Source organism: Paramormyrops kingsleyae, chromosome 9, assembly GCF_048594095.1.
Source record: "Paramormyrops kingsleyae isolate MSU_618 chromosome 9, PKINGS_0.4, whole genome shotgun sequence".
Lineage (NCBI taxonomy): Eukaryota > Metazoa > Chordata > Actinopteri > Osteoglossiformes > Mormyridae > Paramormyrops > Paramormyrops kingsleyae.
In genome coordinates, this window is record NC_132805.1 from 23,542,384 (window position 1) to 23,561,764 (window position 19,381).

Sequence of the window (19,381 nt, forward strand, 5' to 3'; positions counted from 1 at the left end):
CAACCGAGGTATGCAGCAAAGCATTTGTGAAGCCACAACACGCACAACCTTGAGGCGGATGGGCTACAACAGCAGAAGACCCCACCGGGTACCACTCATCTCCACTACAAATAGGAAAGAGGCTACAATTTGGACGAGCTCACCAAAATTGGACAGTTGAAGACTGGAAAAATGTTGCCTGGTCTGATGAGTCTCGATTTCTGTTGAGACATTCAAATGGTAGAGTCAGAATTTGGCGTAAACAGAATGAGAACATGGATCCATCATGCCTTGTTACCACTGTGCAGGCTGGTGGTGGTGGTGTAATGGTGTGGGGGATGTTTACTTGGCACACTTTAGGCCCCTTAGTGCCAATTGGGCATCGTTTAAATGCCACGGCCTACCTGAGCATTGTTTCTGACCATGTCCATCCCTTTATGACCACCATGTACCCATCCTCTGATGGCTACTTCCAGCAGGATAATGCACCATGTCACAAAGCTCGAATCATTTCAAATTGGTTTCTTGAACATGACAATGAGTTCACTGTACTACAATGGCCCCCACAGTCAACAGATCTCAACCCAATAGAGCATCTTTGGGATGTGGTGGAACGGGAGCTTCGTGCCCTGGATGTGCATCCCACAAATCTCCATCAACTGCAAGATGCTATCCTATCAATATGGGCCAACATTTCTAAAGAATGCTTTCAACACCTTGTTGAATCAATGCCACGTAGAATTAAGGCAGTTCTGAAGGCGAAAGGGGGTCAAACACCGCATTAGTATGGTGTTCCTAATAATCCTTTAGGTGAGTGTATATAAGGTCGATATCGACATGTACTATCTAGAAAGTTAATCTATTGTATAATTATATTTTGCTGGATTATGTGACATTCATATGTATTGTGATTGCATTGAATTTCTTTGAATTGAAATGAATAAAATTCTTCTTCCTGTAATGCACTTATGGAGCTTATGGATAAGGTGAAACAATCCAAATCAGGTTCCATTATTAACTCTGACATAGTATTACGAGACCAGTTTTGTGAAAATGTATGGGATCATTTGCTGCATAGGGAACTTAAAAGACTGGTTAGAGCAAATGAGGGTTTGTCTTTGTTGGAAATGAGACGTGAGGCCACTAGATGGGTGGAAGAGGGGCAGTCTAGCCGTGACCAAGGTCCTCGTGCTCCTGGGCGCAGTAGTGAGACCACTTACATATCTCAGTGCGAAGTCACCGTTGCTCAGACATTGGAAGTAGCAGAGTTAAAAGAGATGGTCTTAAAACAACAAGCCCAACTTGACCTTCTGGTTAAACATCTAGGGCAGCCTCATGGCAAATTCCAGGCTCCTCAGTCCTACCGAGCTGGCCGTTTTAAACGGACGGCTGATGATCAGCCAATTTGTATTAAGTGTGATCAGCCAGGCCATATAGCTCGGTATTGCCAGTATGTTCCCCATCCGAGAAATAGTAGGCCAGTTTCTCTTTTGCTAACTGAGGACCCTACCAGTCAGTCAGTACCCCTGGCCAGTAGTACTACTAGCCAGTTGGGAAACTAGACCCCCCCCCAGTGTCACACACTGGGAGGGGAGGACACTGGCTCTGCATGTTTATCCTCACTGGGTCAGTTAGTGGGAAAGTGCCCGGTGTTGAGTGTGGTGATGGGTGGGATGGTAGTCCCATGTTTAGTTGATACTGGATCGATGGTTACAACTGTAACAGAGAGTTTCTTTAACAAGCATTTTAGTCATATGCAGAGGAAAAATTGTAAGTGGTTGGGGCTTAAGGCAGCCAATGGGCTAGATGTACCTTACACAGGATTCATGGAGGTAGATGTGGTTGTTCTGGGGCAGCATATTGTGGGGAGAGGGGTGTTGGTTGTCAGGGACCCCATTAATGACACCCTACAAGACCGTAAGGCAATAACACCAGGCATATTAGGTATGAATGTTCTTGGGGAGTGTTACAGGGTTCTTTTTGAGCAGCATGGCCCACAGCTCTTTCATTCCCCTCCAGTTAAGTCGGCAGGCCCAGCCGCTCAACGGGTTCTGCGGCATTGCGAGAACATCCAAGCTGTCCTTCATGCCTCCAAGCCTTTTAAGGTGAGGGTTCAAGGGAAGATCCCAGTTTGTCTTGGGCCTGGTACGCTTACTATGGTCCCGGTCACATGCCCCCAGCTGGAGGCTGTTGAGTTTTTACTTGAACCGTTGTGCAGCGAGGATGGGCAATTGCCCGAAGGTCTTCTGGTATCCCCGACACTCATTTCGGCCAAGAAGGGCCTCCTGCATGCCCCGGTGGTTAATGTAGGTTATTCTGAAGTGTGGCTTCCCTCGCGCCATGCCATCGGGACTGGGAGGAGTGCTGTGCTTTTGTCTCTACCCAGGAGGTTACTCCGGACTCTGATGTTCATCTTCCTTCCCTCCCTGACTTCAAGGGACTGACACCACAGCAAGCATCCCAGGCTAAGGCTCTCTTTGCCAAATATGAGGACATCTTTTCCAGGGGTGATGGGGATTTGGGGTATCCCTCCTTGATTGTTCACGAGATTCCCTTAGTTGACAATATTCCGGTCCGTCAGCCTTATCGATGAATTCCCCCTTCTCAGAATGAGACGGTCAAAGATCATATTCAACAGCTACTGGAGAGTCAAGTCATAAGGGAAAGTTGTAGCCCCTATTCTTCACCAATTGTTTTAGTGACTAAGAAAGACGGGAGTCTTCGTCTTTGTGTCGATTACCAACAGTTGAACTCCAAAACCCGGCGTGATGCTTACCCGCTTCCCAGGATAGACGAGTCTTTGGATGCGCTTTCTGGGGCAAGGTGGTTTCCACCCTGGATCTTGCCAGCGGGTATAACCAGGTTCCAGTTGCAGAAGCTGATAAGTCAAAGACTGCTTTTTGCACCCCCTTTGGCCTCTTCAAATTTAATAGAATGCCTTTTGGATTATGTAATGCTCCTGGCACGTTCCAGCGCCTTATGGAGCGCATTTTTAGGGATCAGCGGTATCAGTCTGTCCTCCTGTACCTTGATGATGTCATTGTTTTCTCCACAACTGTAGAACAACATCTGGGATGGTTAAAAGAACTGTTTGCTCGGTTGCAGAAACAGAATTTGAAGGTTAAGTTGTCCAAGTGTCAGTTTTTCCAGTCCCAAGTGAGTTATCTAGGGCATGTGATCTCTGCTGAGGGAGTGGCCACCGATCCCGCAAAGATAGAAGTAGTCAAGGAGTGGAGGCGACCAGGCCACCTAGCAGAGTTGCGGTCATTTCTTGGGTTTGCAAGTTATTATTGTCGGTTCGTGAAAGGCTTCTCTAAGATCTCAGCCCCTCTGCATTGCCTTGTGGGAAGGCTTAGTGGGCCACGACAGAAAGGGAAGACTCCTTCTGTTCCCCTTTTGACAGCTTGGGATGAGGCGTGTGAAAACGCCTTTCAGACCCTGAAGGAGAGGCTTACCTCTGCTCCTGTCCTGGCCTATGCTGACTTCAAAAAGCCCTTTCTTCTGGAAATTGACGCTAGCCATGGGGGCCTTGGGGCAGTCCTCTCTCAAGAGCATGATGGGAAGGTGCGGCCAATCAAATTTGCTAGCAGAGGGCTGAAGCCCACTGAGAGGAACATGGACAACTACAGTTCAATGAAACTTGAACTTCTTGCATTGAAGTGGGCGGTGACAGAAAAGTTTAGAGAATACTTGCTCGGGAATCAGTTTACCATCTTGACTGATAACAATCCTCTTAGCCACCTGCAGACTGCCAAGTTGGGGGCGATTGAACAACGTTGGGCCGCTCAGCTGGCTTCTTTTAATTTTTCTATGAAGTATCGCCCAGGAAGAAGTAATGGAAATGCGTATGCATTGTCTCGGCAGTACTTGGAGCGTTTTACTGTCGGGACCGAGGTTCCATTGCTGTGACCCCTGGCCGCTGCCTGCCAATCATCTAACCCTGAGGCTCAGTGTGGAGAAGTTGTAGCATTACCTGGCCGTGCACCTCAAGATTTGGGTCTGCTACAGGAGGCAGACCCTGTCATTGGCCCAGTCCGTAAGTTTTATCAAGAGAGGCGATGTCCACGGGCAGAAGAGCGGGAGTCATTATCCAGCTCTAGCAGAGCACTGCTGCGCCAATGGGATCATCTCACTCAGCGGGAAGAGGTATTATACCGAATTGTCCAGGGGGGGGCTCGGAGACACTTCAGCTATTACTTCCCTTGTGTTTGCAAGATGAGGTCCTACGTAGTGTCCACGACCATCAGGGGCGTCATGGCACAGAGAGAACCCTCCAGCTCCTATTTTTGGCCAAATATGGCAAGGGATGCTGAACGGTGGTGCCGGCAGTGTTGGCGGTGTGTACTGGGGAAGGCTGTTCAGCCAAAGGTTCGTGCTCACTGGGGGACGTTACAGGCAGCCCGGCCTAATGAGATCCTGGCCATTGATTTTACCATCTTGGAACCTGCCAGCGATGGTCAAGAGAACGTGTTGATTTTTACCAATGTTTTTACTAAATACACTCAAGCAATTCCCACCCAAGACCAAAGGGCCTCCACTGTGGCCCGGATTTAGGTCCAACAGTGGTTTCATCGTTTTGGGCCCCCAGCCCGTATCTACTCAGACCAAGGGCGAAACTTTGAGAGTAGGTTGATTCAACAGTTGTGCCAGCTCTACGGTATTCAGAAGAGCAGGACGCCACCTTATCACCCGCAGGGTAATGGCCAGTGTGAAAGATTCAATCACACATTGCACGACCTATTACGTACCCTGCCACCCACTGAAAAACGACATTGGCCCCACCACTTATCCCAGCTGACCTTTGCGTATAATACAACACCACATCAGACTATGGGTCACACCCCATATTATCTCATGTTTGGACACCATCCAAGATTGCCAGTGGATTTCCTGCTTGGAACTGGAGTGGGGGCCCAGGGCATTGGTACCTTGGAAGAGTGGATACAACAACATGAATGGAGTGTGAGGATAACCCAGGAGCATGTTCGGCAGAGAGCAGCAGCATTGACAAACCAGCAGAATCAGAGGCATAATGACACCGTGGATGATCCTGGACTGGAAGCAGGCCAGATGGTGTACCTGCGTAATCATGTACCGGGGTGCAACAAGATTCAAGACAACTGGAACCCTTGGGCACTGCAACATTGTATACTGTGGCCCCTGTAGATGAAGATGGACCAGCTCGTCAGGTACACCGCTCTGAGCTGAGGGCAGTCCCCGAGGGGTTGCAACCAAGAGCAAGAGGTGGTTCTCCCCTCTGCGGAACAAGTAGATGTATCTGTTGACCCTGACATCCTAGAGGACGGTGCCGAGGTAGGCGTGGTTGGCCTGTATCTGGATGAGCCTCAGGATGCCTATGGTTTGCCTCCTTCCTGGGCCCCTGCTGAAGTTGACACCACACCGGGGAATATGGCCCAAGCTTTGAGACGTTCATCCAGAGCTACAGCAGGCCAGCATTCCAACCCCTACCGGCTTCCCCGGGCGGTTGCTATCAGGATGGAAGAAGGGGTGCAGCCAGGTAGTGAAGGCTAATGTGTTTACCTGGGCTGCATCGTCGGGCCGCCGATTCATTTGGAGGGGGTGGATTGTAGCCTGTGGGTCATGTTTGGATTGGGGGCTGGTAGTGACAGCCATTTTTCTGTCCTGTGGTTCCCTCCCTCTTTTGCTTGGGCGCAGTTATGCAGTCCCGCTCTGCCGGTGTTGATAATTGGAGATTAGGACGGGCATTGATTGGGCCACCTATATATCATGTAGTTTGGAACACGAAGGTATGTGGGGTCCTCGCGGCAGCAGGGTATCTGATGCAGTTTGTGGTGTAGCAGCGTTTGGGCTGTCTCTGCTTTCAGGTTTACATGGCTGTGCTGCATTGCTAGTTGCTGTTCTCCGTACAGTGTGAATGTGGTGCTGCTCATAGCTTATTTATATGTATTTTGTTTTCCTCTAGCCTGTGCGCTATAGCGTAAGTGTTAATGGACACTGTATGTGAGATTGCTCTGTATGTCACAGGCTAGAGTAGGCTTATTTTTATTTTTGTATATTTTCCTTGTCAATTCCTCAGCCCCCTTCCTGTATCTTTAATTAGTAAGTAAAGTAAGTAAAATTTATTTATAAAGCACATTTAAACACAGCTATTGCTTACCAAAGTGCTGTACATCAATGATAAAATAATAAAAAGTAAATAAAAAGTAAATAAAAAATAAATGATAATAATAAAAATAATAATAATTGCATGTTATAACAAGCAGAACTTATCCAACAAGAATAGACACATTAGGACACCAGAAATAAGAGAATTACGGCTATAGGAAAGCCTGTGAATAGAGGTGAGTTTTTAATCTAGATTTAAAGATGGCAATAGAGGGGGCACATCTAATATCTGTGGGTAGCTGGCTCCAAAGGCGAGGAGCAGCCACAGCAAAGGCCCTATCACCTTTCTGTTTCAGACGTGACCGTGGCACATATAATAGTCCTGTGTTAGCGGACCTAAGAGACCGTGGGGCTGAATTTGGCTGGAGGAGGTCAGTAATGTAAGCAGGGCCCTGCCCATTTAAAGCAGTGTGCCCATTTAAAGCCCATTTAAACCTGGGCGTGGGTTGTACAGGGTAGCTTAATGCGTTTAAGGGAGATCACACTGGAAAGCTGGGTTTTCTAGTGTTTTTTGTGTTAACGTTTGCAGTGCCACATAGTGTGAAGCTCTGTTGTCCTTACCATTTAAAGTACCTGAGTATGGTGAGGGTTGCAGGGTGTTGGATTGAAGTGTACACTAGGATAAGCATGTTTGCACAGTCATGTGCAATTCCCAGCCTCCCTCCAGGGTGTCTACCCTCCCTGGGTTCAATAGGCCTCTGCCCCAATGTCTTGGTGATTTTGTGTTTGCTTACTGTCTTTTCCCCTCTATTAAGGTAGTGACCTACTTAACTGGTGACCAATCCAGCCACATGAGTATTTATTAAAGATTGTATTTTTATATTTTTGTAAAACCTGTGTTTGTATTTATTTAAGCGTTGGTCCCCTTGCTCTGGCACTTTTTTAGTCAGTGAATTGCAAGGGGTGGCGTAGTCCGGTACATTTAGGGGTGCCACACAATTAAGATAAATACAAGTTGGCCTAGGGTGATATAATGAGCCTCCTTGGTCTGGTACATGATGCATTGAAAAGAGGAACACACAAGAATTTTGCTCTCAGTCCACTGTGTACCGTCTGACAGCTCACTGTTTCTGTGCCACCAGTGTCAGTGAGGCACATGGCCTTGGCAAGGCTGATGTATCCAAATCTGTGCATGCATTGATTACATTTCTATTGCACCATGGGCACAACTACAAACAATTTCCAGTAGGAGGGGAAGCAGGCACAAGAGTCCAGGGAGTTGGGGGGAATGCAGGATTTATTCAGGGTATGAAACCCTCAGGAGCACGAAATATGATAATATGAATTTACCTTACTGAATTTAGGTCTATGTCATAATAGAGCAGTAAGAATCATGTAAATTAAGGTTAATTGTAACCATATATGAACATAAAAATGCAAGAGAATGATATGCAACCTGTGCACCCTCCCACACAATGCTGCATGATCACACACACACAACGTAAATTCTATGTGCTTTCAATGAAGTGCGCTTGTGCGGTTCAAGTGTCACACATCCTCTATCATGCTGATACTGAATATTCTAGTTCTTTCTCTCTCACACACACACACACAGCAGACACTATTAATAACACATTTGAACAGAATTAAGAATAGTCTAGGCCCAGAGACATTCAGGTGAATATTTAGCTGTTTAGATGTTACTTTTAGCTCTTAAAAAAATTACCAAGGTCTGGACCCTGGTGATCCCATAGCTGGGTACGGCGCTTTGTACCTGTTGAAAAGAGTTCTCTGCATTAGGTCTAAATGTCCAGGTAATATACAACCATCAAGGACATTTCAGGGACATTGTGGCCAAGTGGCCTGGGAGTACACTGATCCTTAGACCTGGTCCAGCTTTGGAGTGTGACAGATGGCAAAAGATGGTGTGTTTGCTGGTGGCTGGTTATTGGAAGACATCTTAGCTAACAGCTGCTGACTCCAGTGTTGAATCCCCAAACCGTGGCTGAGGAGAGGTATAACACTGCACACCAAAGACACACACTGCTCTAGATGGTGTATTGTGCATGTGAAAGATGTGATTCTGGTGCCTGCATAAGTCCTCGGGAGCTCTAAGATTTTGTCCTGAATGCTGCAGTGATGTTTTTGTTGTGTGGGGTATGCTGCACACAGAGTCGGGTAATTCAGGTCCAGACTAAGATTTTGTTTCAACCACCCAAGTGAGCATAGAGAGTCACAGTCACAGAGTATTCAACTGGTTGGTTGAAACAAATTCCTGGTCTGGACTTTTACTCTCTGGACCTGAATTACCCAACTTTGGCTGCACAACACTATAGGAATTGTTTTATTAGCATTCATTTTTGGTCACCTCCTCAATAAATTGTTTTAACTCTTCTTTTAAAGAAGTGTTGCTTCGTTTTCTGATTGCTTGTTGCCATTATTCTTTTTGTACAAGGGATCACCGTCCTGTTTTGAGCCCATTTATATATTTTTGACAAATAGGTTAATTTATTTTGGTTTTAATTTTGTGTGCAATTAGCATTGGGGCCAGAGCTATACAATATGCTACAAACTAAGAATCTAATAAGAGAGATATTCATATTAAAGACAAGTGCAAAAATAAAAGCATCCAAAGACACACAGGGAACCATCTATGGGAAAGCAGACAAAAACAAAGCAGGTCAGTTGTTGGATGGCTAGTTAGGGCTGAATATCACCTTTTGCTTGGGTGCTAACAGGGCTGGTAGAACTGAACAAATATCAAGCACTATCCTAAGAGTGTTCAACCCCTAGAGGGAAACCAAGTAGGTGCTGAGAGCTGCACATGTCAGACATAATATGCGGCATTCCAGATTGGGTGAAATTAAGGGACCATAAATATTTAATGGAAAGTATTCATAATACTAAAAGTGCCACAGAATGCATTTTTTTTTTTTTTACCAAATTGTTCTTTGGTGCCTACATAGTCAAAAAAATATCATGCAGTGATTTTACAGGCCCATTTACCACCCCTATGTTTTGGCCCTAGAATGAAAGTCTGTTTTCCCTTATTTGGTCTGCTCATTAATATGTGCATGAGCTTTGCTCTGATTGGCTCGTTTACAGTGAGGCACTGCGACAGCTCACACATAACGAACAAGATCAAAAGGGGCGACATCCCCGTCACAGCCTCATGCAGCCTGCCATTTTAGCTGCTGTCCTCCGCCTCGTTCTTCACAATACCTGTGTAACTGTTTAAGCCTGAATGTGCATGCCCTTTGAGCTTGAAAGAGTGTGGGCATATGTTACGATTGGGGGCATGGTTAAGACGATTATGTAATAATTTAGGGATTTCAAAACAGCCCGTTTCACTTCCTTTTTTTCATATTCAGGAATTATATTTGAAAGAGAGGACAATATATATTTGCAATTCATGGTATTTCATTTCCATGTCATGTAATTTCTCCAACTCTCCCTTTTCAGCTATGCGGAGGTAAAGTCAGATTTTCATTCTATAGCACCTTTAAAGGAAAAACAAGCCAAATGTATCAAGGAGATTTATTATTTTGAATTGTAATTTACCATTTGATTGATTTTAATTAAGCTGCTTTTCTACCAGCATTTTTCAGACTGTTTTTCATGTATTTCACTGTTTTCACCTGCATTCCATGACACAGATATAATTGTAAAATACTGTAAGATATGTCATTTCAGACAGCTGTTAGAATAATGTGATGCTACGGTCAGAATTAAAAAAAAGGCTTATTGGAATAACTTCCATAACAATCACTGACTAATAAAATCCTGTATTAACATTAATATTTACTGAATTGTAATTATTTATTCTGTGGACATTCTCATATGTTAGATTCACCTTAACAGAATTTACTTAAAATTAGTTAGAACGGTTTACTTAGATTAAGTTTAACTTAAGTTTCGTTCAATTAAGTTTAAGTTTAGTTAGAACTTTAAATCAGTGAATGTCCATGGCCCCTCCCTTCTGAGTCACATGATCAGCTTCTCATCCTTTGCTCTCTTGCCATCTGACAGAGTCCACATAGAGGCACACAAGACATGACAACCCAGTCACCACATATAGATCCCTAAGGGAAGAAAAACAAAATGGTTAACAAACACATCATGTGTAATACTCTGTAATATTTAATATACATTACATACAGCAATTAAGCTATATCAAGTATATGAGATCGTTTCACCTGTTTCTCAGAAATGTAGAGAAAGGCACACATTAACACTAGAAAGACTGACTGGGTCAATTGACCCAAATCAAACAAAATCACTGCTATTTCTCATTGAAGTTCTTGCTACAAAAATCTGAAAAAATCTGACTTTTATTTTTTTATCATTCTTGGACAGAACATGGTAACACAAATGAAGTTGCTGGTGAAATTAGTATTTTACAGCAGTATATACCTAGAAAGACTGACTGGGTCAATTGACGTAATGTCATGCAAATGAATTAGATAACCAAGTCATAATAACAATAACATAATAGTCATAACACCATCACCGACAGGGCAACTTGAGAGAAGAGTCAGCTGTCAAGTCACGGTCGCTTGTAAACGCAACAAAACTGTCACTACCTGTGACACGTGCAAGCGTCCTGTTTGCGGCAAATGCTTGGCCAAAATATGCATGAGCTGTCAAACGAAAGCTAACTGAAGCTAACTTTTTTCAGATTTTTGTAGCAAGAACTTCAATGAGAAATAGCAGTGATTTTGTTTGATTTGGGTCAATTGACCCAGTCAGTCTTTCTAGTGTTAAAACAGGAAGCAAGACATTGACTGTTCCTGTAATATTTTTCTTGTCTTTCTTTTTTGAAGACACACCATTATTTTTTAATGCAAGGCATCAATTTAGGAGGCTTGGATTTTATTTGTACTGAAATCCACTTACAGAGATTCTGTACTTGTCTCGGATGCTGGTTCTTAGGGCAACTAATGCTCCGGGCAGGAAGACCAGGCAGCAGGTTTCCCCATGGTCCTCTGCTACCTTACACCCCAGGACGCAGGGGATGAAGGCTCCACAAAGGCCTGTTCGGTACACAGAGCAGAGCCATGTCCATACAGCTACTGCTCTCTCATGAAATACAGGCCAGTGGTGGCTTAATGGTTATGGACACGCACTTATAATTGAAAGACTGTGGGTTTGAATCCCCAACCAACAAGGCACCACTGAGGGACCCTGAGCAAGGTACTGGCTCCAAGCACTGCTCCCTGGGTGCCTGGGTGCAGAATTAGCTGTTTCCTGCTATGTCACATTGTCACATATGGGTTAAATGCAGAGAACACATTTTGTTCTTGTGTCCTGTGGTGTGTCAAAAATGACAATTAATCACTAAATAAAATATATATATATATCCATCCACAGTCATTTCCATCTGCTTATTCATTTTTAAGTTTTCAACTTTACAAGTACAGTTGGTATCATAATTTTACTTAATATTTGCAGTCAGTGCTACTGATTATTAATTATGGGGGCGTCATTAAATAAAAAAAATCTCTGATACGTTTTTATCTTACAATACTGCAGATGCAATGTATACATCATTCACTAGTATTTTTGTTAAAGAAAAAAATCCAAAAATTTTACGTTGACGCTGTCGGTCCAGCATTATGGGCTTCGGTGTCCGTAACAACTCAATAAATGAGCACGGATCTTCAAGCCTTCATGGCGGATGCGCGTGTTTGGCGTGCATGTCTCGATCCCTAATGCAACGTGAACGCGTATGTTCTGCCTACAAGTCTCCATTCCGAATACGAACGTGTACTTTCCGTATGTTTGTCTTCATGCCGCATATGCGTGTTCAGCATGCATGTATTCCATCATCTTAATAATGGCATTAATGACCCCTCATAATTGATATTATCACACTGTATGAAAACATTTTTGTATTTTTTTTTTCTTCAAATAGCTACGTAGCGTGAGTATATGACAGTTTCCATCCCGACTGCCGGCAGCGCATGCATCCCCGCTCTTTTATTCGTCTTGTGCTCAGGCTGTCACGACACGCCTGCGGGAAGCAGCTGCCGCCGACCAATGCCCATGAATCACACTAGATATACAGTATAAGCACGACAATAACTGCAATCCAACGCGAGGTATTGCTTCATGCATTGGAAAACACTCCTGCCCTTCCTCCCCTCGCTCTTCTTCCCTGTGAGTTCCTCGTGTGCTCGGACGGATTCCCTAGTTGCCGAAACTCTGGCCTGCAACCACGAACCTGGATCCCGACCTTGTTTCAGCCGTTGCTTTCTGATCTCTTGGATTTCAACCCTGTCTGCATGACCACGTCTCTGCCTGATCCATATTGCCTGTCACACTCTGCCTGGTTAGTAAAGGCTCAGCAGTTAGTCCATCAGCGGTCCAAGTGTGTTCATTACACAGGCTACTGCACAGTATACATTTATATCCGTTTGTGTAGCAATAATGAACTAAAATGGCGATTAAAATGTTAAAAACACCAAACAATATGATGTAAAGATTATTTTATTTTACGGTATACTACACAAGGATCATTTTTGCATTTAAAACAAAGGGCCGACATAACGACCGGTCAGTCAGAACCAATCGCAGTAGTAAGTAGACGACGACCTTTACAAAGACGGGTATTTTCAACTACCAGGTGTTTCTGATTGGTGTTTTCTGCTTGAATACTCTGGGGATGGATGTTAAAGTGTTGAAAAATCCTTCATGTCATACAATATTTTAGACATTTTAATTAAAACGCATCAAAGCACTTTGGTTCTCCGACAGATTTTTTTGTTGTAACCCTTCTAATTTTCACAAAGCACTCGTGAAGTACTATTGGTTTACACCAAATCCTGAAACCTTATTGTGATTTGACATTACATTGTTAAAAATACAGATTTTCGTTTAAACTTTTAACATCATATTTCACATTTTTAAATTAATTTGCTTTAAAAGTATCCTACAGCACAAATATTAAGTACTGCTGGATGAAATAGCTTCAATGTAGTTAGCTATTAATCATATTAATCATAAGTAGCTTGTAGCTTGAAAAGCTATCCTTTTAAAAGCAACTTCCCCAACACTGCATACCACTTTCAGGCCACAAAATGAAGTGTGAAAATCTGTCTTTTGTCAGTAACAAATGTCTGTTTTACATATTGTTTTTCTTGCAATGGCTTCCTACTTTTAAGCTCCCTCTTTTATTTTATGATTCTGTAGTAACTCACAGATGCCACAGTCTTGACAACAGTCACATAAGTTCGAGCTCCATTCTGAAGACTGGGAGGTCATGGTGTAGCTGGTGATGGTGACCTGAGGCTGGCTGGTCATCACGTTGGCTTGGTACTCCATGGCTGTGGGACTGAATCCTGCTGGAAATTAAACTGTGAAAATGCAAGAATGCCTTGAGTGCAGCAGGGTTTGTACTGAAATCCGCAGACAAGCTGGCTTCTAAGCTACATGTTTAATCTACTTTTGCAATATCAGTGTCAGTAGATGGTTTTGGTGTTGTTTGTATGTTTTATTTAGAGACATTATGCTACCCACCAAAGCATGTACTCTGAAAAACACAAACATTAATCCATTTTCAGTGTATGAGAGTTTCTGAGATACTGAGGCTGTTATGGAGATATGTGGTTTAACACTTTTTAATTTAATGTAATTTAATTTATGTAGCATATGCATTCAAAGTGACAAGTTAGGCAAATAGCACATTACAAGCACATAGCTGTGTAAGTGCAGCTAGGCTGAGCTTCCAAATAATGTCCCGGCACAGATGTAAGTAGTATTGGAGCAAAAGCTTTATATGATGTGATACACACTGCACAACATGAAGCATTCACATTAACAGACTGCTGTTTCAAAGTGATCAGGTTATCTCATCAGTACACTTCGGCATCACATAAATAACATATAGTTCCCACAGGAAAATCAGACATAACTACTGGGCAATATAAGGTCAGCACAGCCCAGAACACTAAGTAATATAAATGTTACTGACTATTTAAGTGCTGCCTGACTGATGCAGTGTGGCTGAATTGATTGGAATATTCACACTGCCTTGCTCTCTACACATCAACATTCAGCTGTGGGCTCATTGTGGCCATGTATTGGATAAACAGCTGTAGAAAGGAATGGATAATTTAGTATTCACCAATTTTTAGTGTAAACATAAAATGCTACTATAAAATGCAAAGTTTTCTCATATGGCTTTAAATCGTAGGTTCAGGCAGAAATATCTCCTCCAGAACATAACCACAATGTTTTTATACAACTTGCCATCAAACTTTGACAAGATGTGAAAAACTTATCTCATTTACCCCATATTCTCTATATATATTTTTTTAATGTCTTTCTCTGTTTCTGGACCCTATGCAAATGAAAAGAGTGGAAATTCACTTACCTACCTGGTCAAACACTTTGGCTGATGAAACAGGATCACCTTCCAAGATACATCCAAATAAACCAAGAATTAAGTGCTCACAAGTGACGCCCAAAACGCCCAAAACACTTATACCCAGAGTCTCCATAGAAATAAGATAAGCCATATTAAATGTTTGACTTTGGGGCGTGTGTGATTTCTGCTCATTGAAAATGCCACGTACCTTTGGCCATATTATTTCTGAAATGGAACAAGAACTTGACATTCTATCCATTGCCCTGTTTATAATATACTCCTTTTGAAATTAGTCAGGAGCAGTTTGTATGAGTTACACTGTGTGTTGAAGGTGTGGATGTGTGGATTGCTTTTAGCATATTGTTAGAACTTCTCTGCGATGATGAGAAATAGTACAGGCAGTAGAAGCTCTAAGCTTGGTTTTTGTACTATTTCTATGCTCTGATAAATTTTACACCCATCTACCTTTTTTTAAAGTCTCCTAAGTGGTAATTGTGTCTTATTATTGTTGATTGACAAACTAAAAAACAGAATACCTTTTTGTGCACTTCCATCCAAGAAATTTAAATTTAAATTCCTTTAAAATGAATTTTGACAGTTTTTTTGTCCATCCATCTTCTATAAATCCACTCATCCACTACGCTTATCCTGGATCCTATGCCAGAATACACAGGCAGAGGACACCCTGGATAAGATGCCTATGCATTGCAGGGCACATGGACAATTTAGAAATACCATTTATTATAATTATATGTTAATTGATAATAGATGTGTTTATTTTTTGATCCCTGTAGGGAAATTCTATTTTGCACCTCCAGTGACTTGCTTTTTGTAGAGCAGTAGCATAGCACTGCCCAGAGAGCTAGGAGTTAAGGGCCTTGCTTAAGGACCTGCAGATATGCTAAGGCTGGGCTTAAACTGATAACCTTCTGATCAGTGAGGCTTAGCCCACTGAGATATACACTGCTCCCCCCCATTGTTTTCAGACTGCAGGAAAAAAAGAAGGGGATATGCAAACTCCACACATACAGAAGCAGGATTTTGCAAAAAAAACCTTTGGGACAATCAACTTCAATCAGAAATGCATGTTTCAAAATAATATGTGATTCTCTGTGTATGGTGTGTATGTAACAGGATAGCCTGCTCAGTGATTCTTTACAGGGCTGGGTCTGTCCCAACACACCACCACTGCTCACTGTGTGGGACCGCACTGTGTGACACTGGCTATAGTGGTGTGTATGTAACACGGTAACCTGCTCAGTGATTCTGTACAGGGCTGAATAAAGTTTAACGGTAAAAGGCATTTGTAAACCTTAAAATCATACATATTTGTTCCTGTCTGTTGTTAGTAGGATGGTCTGGCCTACACATAATTTCCTATTTGTGTCACCAGCTGTTCCTGCCCTTACCCTTGAGTCACAAAGCACTTCTCCTATCACCTACAGTAGTTAGGACACACCCACTTTAACTCTGCGCAGTGGGATATGTTGGGACCCTTCAAGACTTAGAAAAAGAAGTATACATTTCTAGACCTCATTTGATGGGGCCTTTGAAATGGGACAGCTTTGTCGCACCACCCTGACACTTTTGGTCTTTGAACGCAGCCTTAGAAGGATGCAGTCCCTGATTTCAGCCCCTGAATTTGGACACAGCTAAAGTCAGCACAGAGAGGTGGGGCAGGGGGTATGGGGGGTAATTGAGCTTGGTTATGGTATAAGGAGCCTCACATGTGGACCAAATTGCAGGTTGGATAAATGTTTCTGCTAAGCAAATTTTCTTCCAGCGCAGAGCCCCTGAGGACCATTCCAGAGCTTTTGAGACTTACAAAAGGACAAGTTACTTATCTGTTATTTCTTCTGCGGGTGAAATTGTTGCTGCTACTGTGTTAATGCGCTCAAGGACTTGACATCCATCTGATATCGCTTGGTGTCCATCCATCTGCACATCAGACTGCTTATAATGTCTTCACTGATCAAAAATACTGCAGTACACATGATACAAGACAGACCAGGGCTGTTAATTAATATGTGTACTTGATCATTCTTGCGTTCTTGTGTATCCATTTCACATCATCTTCCATTGTTGAAGCATAGTTCCAATACTCAAGAACAGAAGTACAGAGGATGTTAAAAATCCCTGGATGTTGGACTTGCCCCATCCCAAATATCAAGGATGCATCAGTTGCATCCTCACCAAACGAGACCAATCCCATGGTTCATTACGTGCCAAGTTCGTTCTTGGGATGCAGGTTAGCAAGACTGATCTTGCCAAGACTACAAGTATGATCTTTGCATTCTTGGGGTTGAGATATACTCCTAGTTTTGGGTAAACGGCACCATGTTTGTATTCCTGAAGTGGCTTCACTGAGGGCAAAATGTCAGCATGAGCCAGTTGTGGAATAGGACTCTTCCAACAAAAATACATATCTCACAAATGGAATATCACTGAAAGAAAATTTATTCTGGAGACTTCACAAAATCCAACAAACTCCAGTTGGGTCCTAAATATATCCATGTAATCACCCCAGTCCTGCAGAACTAAATTGCCAAACAGGTTAGAATTTCACTTCTCTAGGTGTGTTTTAAGGGTTTCAGAGCCCAAAATTAAATTGAAGCTAAATTCATATAATGACACTAAGTAGTTAGCAGTTATCATTAGCTTCCGCAAAATGATTTAGTGATTTATTGGTTTAGTGCTATCGAATTAAACTTTGGAGTTAGTGAATTAGTAGTTATCAAAGCTAACTTTTTGGTTAGCTGTGCCCCCCACTGCCAACTTCCCAGTCATTTTAACATTCTTATGGAGAAAACTCTACTACAACTGCTGATTTTTTAATGACCTTGTACAGGTACATCTCAAAAAATGAGAATATCGTGAAAAAGTTCAATATTTCTTGACATTCCTTTCAGAAGGTGAAATTCATATATTATATACTGTAGATTCATTACACATAGAGTGAAATATTTCAAGCCTTTATTTCTTGGAATTTCGATGATTATGGCTTACAGAAATAAAACCCAAAATTCACTATCTCAGAAAATTAGAATATTGTGAAAAAGTTCAATATTGGAAAGTCATGGTGTCACACCCTAATCAGCTAATTAACTCAAAACACCTGCAAAGGTTTCCTGAGCCCTTAAATGGTCTCAGTCTGGGTCAGGAGTCTACACAATCATGGGGAAGACTGCTAACTTGACACCCTCCACAAGGAGGGTAAGCCACAAAAGGTCATTGCTAAAGACTCTGGTTGTTCACAGAGTGCTGTATCCAAGCATATTCATAGAAAGTTGAGACAAAAAAAGTGTGGTAGGAAAATGTGCACCAGCAACAGGGACAACCGCAGCCTTGAGAAGGATTGTCAAGCAAAATCCATTCAAGAATTCTAAGACACGGGTTACAAATGTCACATTCCTCGTGTCAAGCCATTCCTGAACCAGGGACAACGTCAGAAGCGTCTTACCTGGGCTAAGGAGAAAAAGTGCTGGAGTGTTGCTCTTTTCAGATGAAAGTAAAATTTGCAAATCATTTGGAAATCAAGGTCCCAGAGTCTGGAGAAAGAGTGCAGAGACACAGAATCCATGTTGCTTGAAGTCCAGTGTGAAGTTTCCACAGTCAGTGATGATTTGGAGTGCCATGTCATCTGCTGGTGTTGGTCCACTGTTTTCTGAAGTCCACAGTCAACGCAGCCATCTACCAGGAAATCTTAGAGCACTTCATGCTTCCTTCTGCTGACAAGCTTTATGGAGATGCTGATTTTATTTTCCAGCAGGGCTTGGCACCTGCCCACACTGCCAAAGGTACCAAAAGCTGGTTCAACGACCATGGTGTTACTGTGCTTGATTGGCCAGCAAACTTGTCTGACCTGAACCCCATAGAGAATCTATGGGGTATTGTCAAGAGGAAGATGAGAGACACCAGATCCAACAATGCAAATGACCTGAAGGCTGCTATCAAAGCAACCTGAGCTTCCATTACACCTCAGCAGTGCCAGAGGCTGAACGCCTCCATGCCACGCCGCATTGATGCTGTAATTCATGCAAAAGGAGGCCCAATCAAGTATTGAGTGCATAGGAATGAACATACTTTTCAGAAGCCTGACATTTCTGTTTAAAATATCCTTTTTCTTAATTGATCTTATGTGATATTCTAATTTTCTGAGACAGTGAATTTTGGGTTTTATTATCTATAAGCCATAATCATCGAAATTCCAATAAATAAAGGCTTGACATATTTCACTCCATGTGTAATGAATCTACAGTATATAATATATGAATTTCACTTTCTGAAAGGATTGTCAAGAAATATTGAACTTTTCCATGATATTCAAATTTTTTGAGATGTACCTGTATATATTTTGTTTTGTTGTAATGAACCTTGTGCTCACTTGTTATGATTCCTGTCTTGTTGCCTGATTTTTCATTATTTTCTATAATTTCATTGAGCTTAAAGGGTGTGACCGTAGACACCACCCACATGAAAATATGGCGTGTGTAGCGGATTGAAAAGCTCAGCAATCAGATTGTGGTTTTGAACAACCCAGTTTCACATTGCAAAGCCTCTTGTCTTCTTATTGAAACAGGAAATTGTGGACATGTTTTATATATCATAAAATTAAGGCTTAAAACTTAATTCATTATATGATTACTGCTGAAGTGCCTATATTACTTTTTTATGCTTTCTTTTTATTTAACATGATTATCAACTAGTGGTAATTTACTATTGTAGCAATAACAACAGTAAGTTAGTAACCATGAATGATCTTCTTAATCTGTATCAAGATTCTGTGTATTTCCGTGTATATGATCTAGAAAAATCTGCACTGTATATTTCTACATTTAAATGAATTTCATTTTCATTCAGCTTAATATTGCTGCACTGTATAATTTTGTTCTCAGCAGCAAATTTATCTGTATTTATCTACATGTCCAAAATATACATTTTATGTAA

At 42.3% G+C, this 19,381-nt stretch overlaps 1 protein-coding gene across 3 annotated transcripts; it reads right to left on the reverse strand.

Annotated features, from left to right (window-relative positions):
* Nucleotides 1-9,765: 9,765 nt before the first annotated feature.
* Nucleotides 9,766-14,529, reverse strand: cnfn (cornifelin). 3 transcript variants are annotated; one of them, XM_023833304.2, is made up of 4 exons: nt 14,445-14,529; nt 13,266-13,421; nt 10,963-11,099; nt 9,766-10,148 (listed from the first exon to the last, which is right to left on the reverse strand). In XM_023833304.2, exons 2-4 carry the CDS (start codon nt 13,387-13,389, stop codon nt 10,059-10,061), a joined length of 351 nt encoding a protein of 116 aa, XP_023689072.1. In that variant the 5' UTR covers nt 13,390-13,421; nt 14,445-14,529; the 3' UTR covers nt 9,766-10,058. The 3 variants fall into 3 exon arrangements, with proteins under 3 accessions (XP_023689072.1, XP_023689071.1, XP_072572679.1); XM_023833303.2 differs by having other exon boundaries at nt 14,441-14,528; XM_072716578.1 differs by having other exon boundaries at nt 13,266-13,409; nt 14,441-14,508.
* Nucleotides 14,530-19,381: the final 4,852 nt, after the last annotated feature.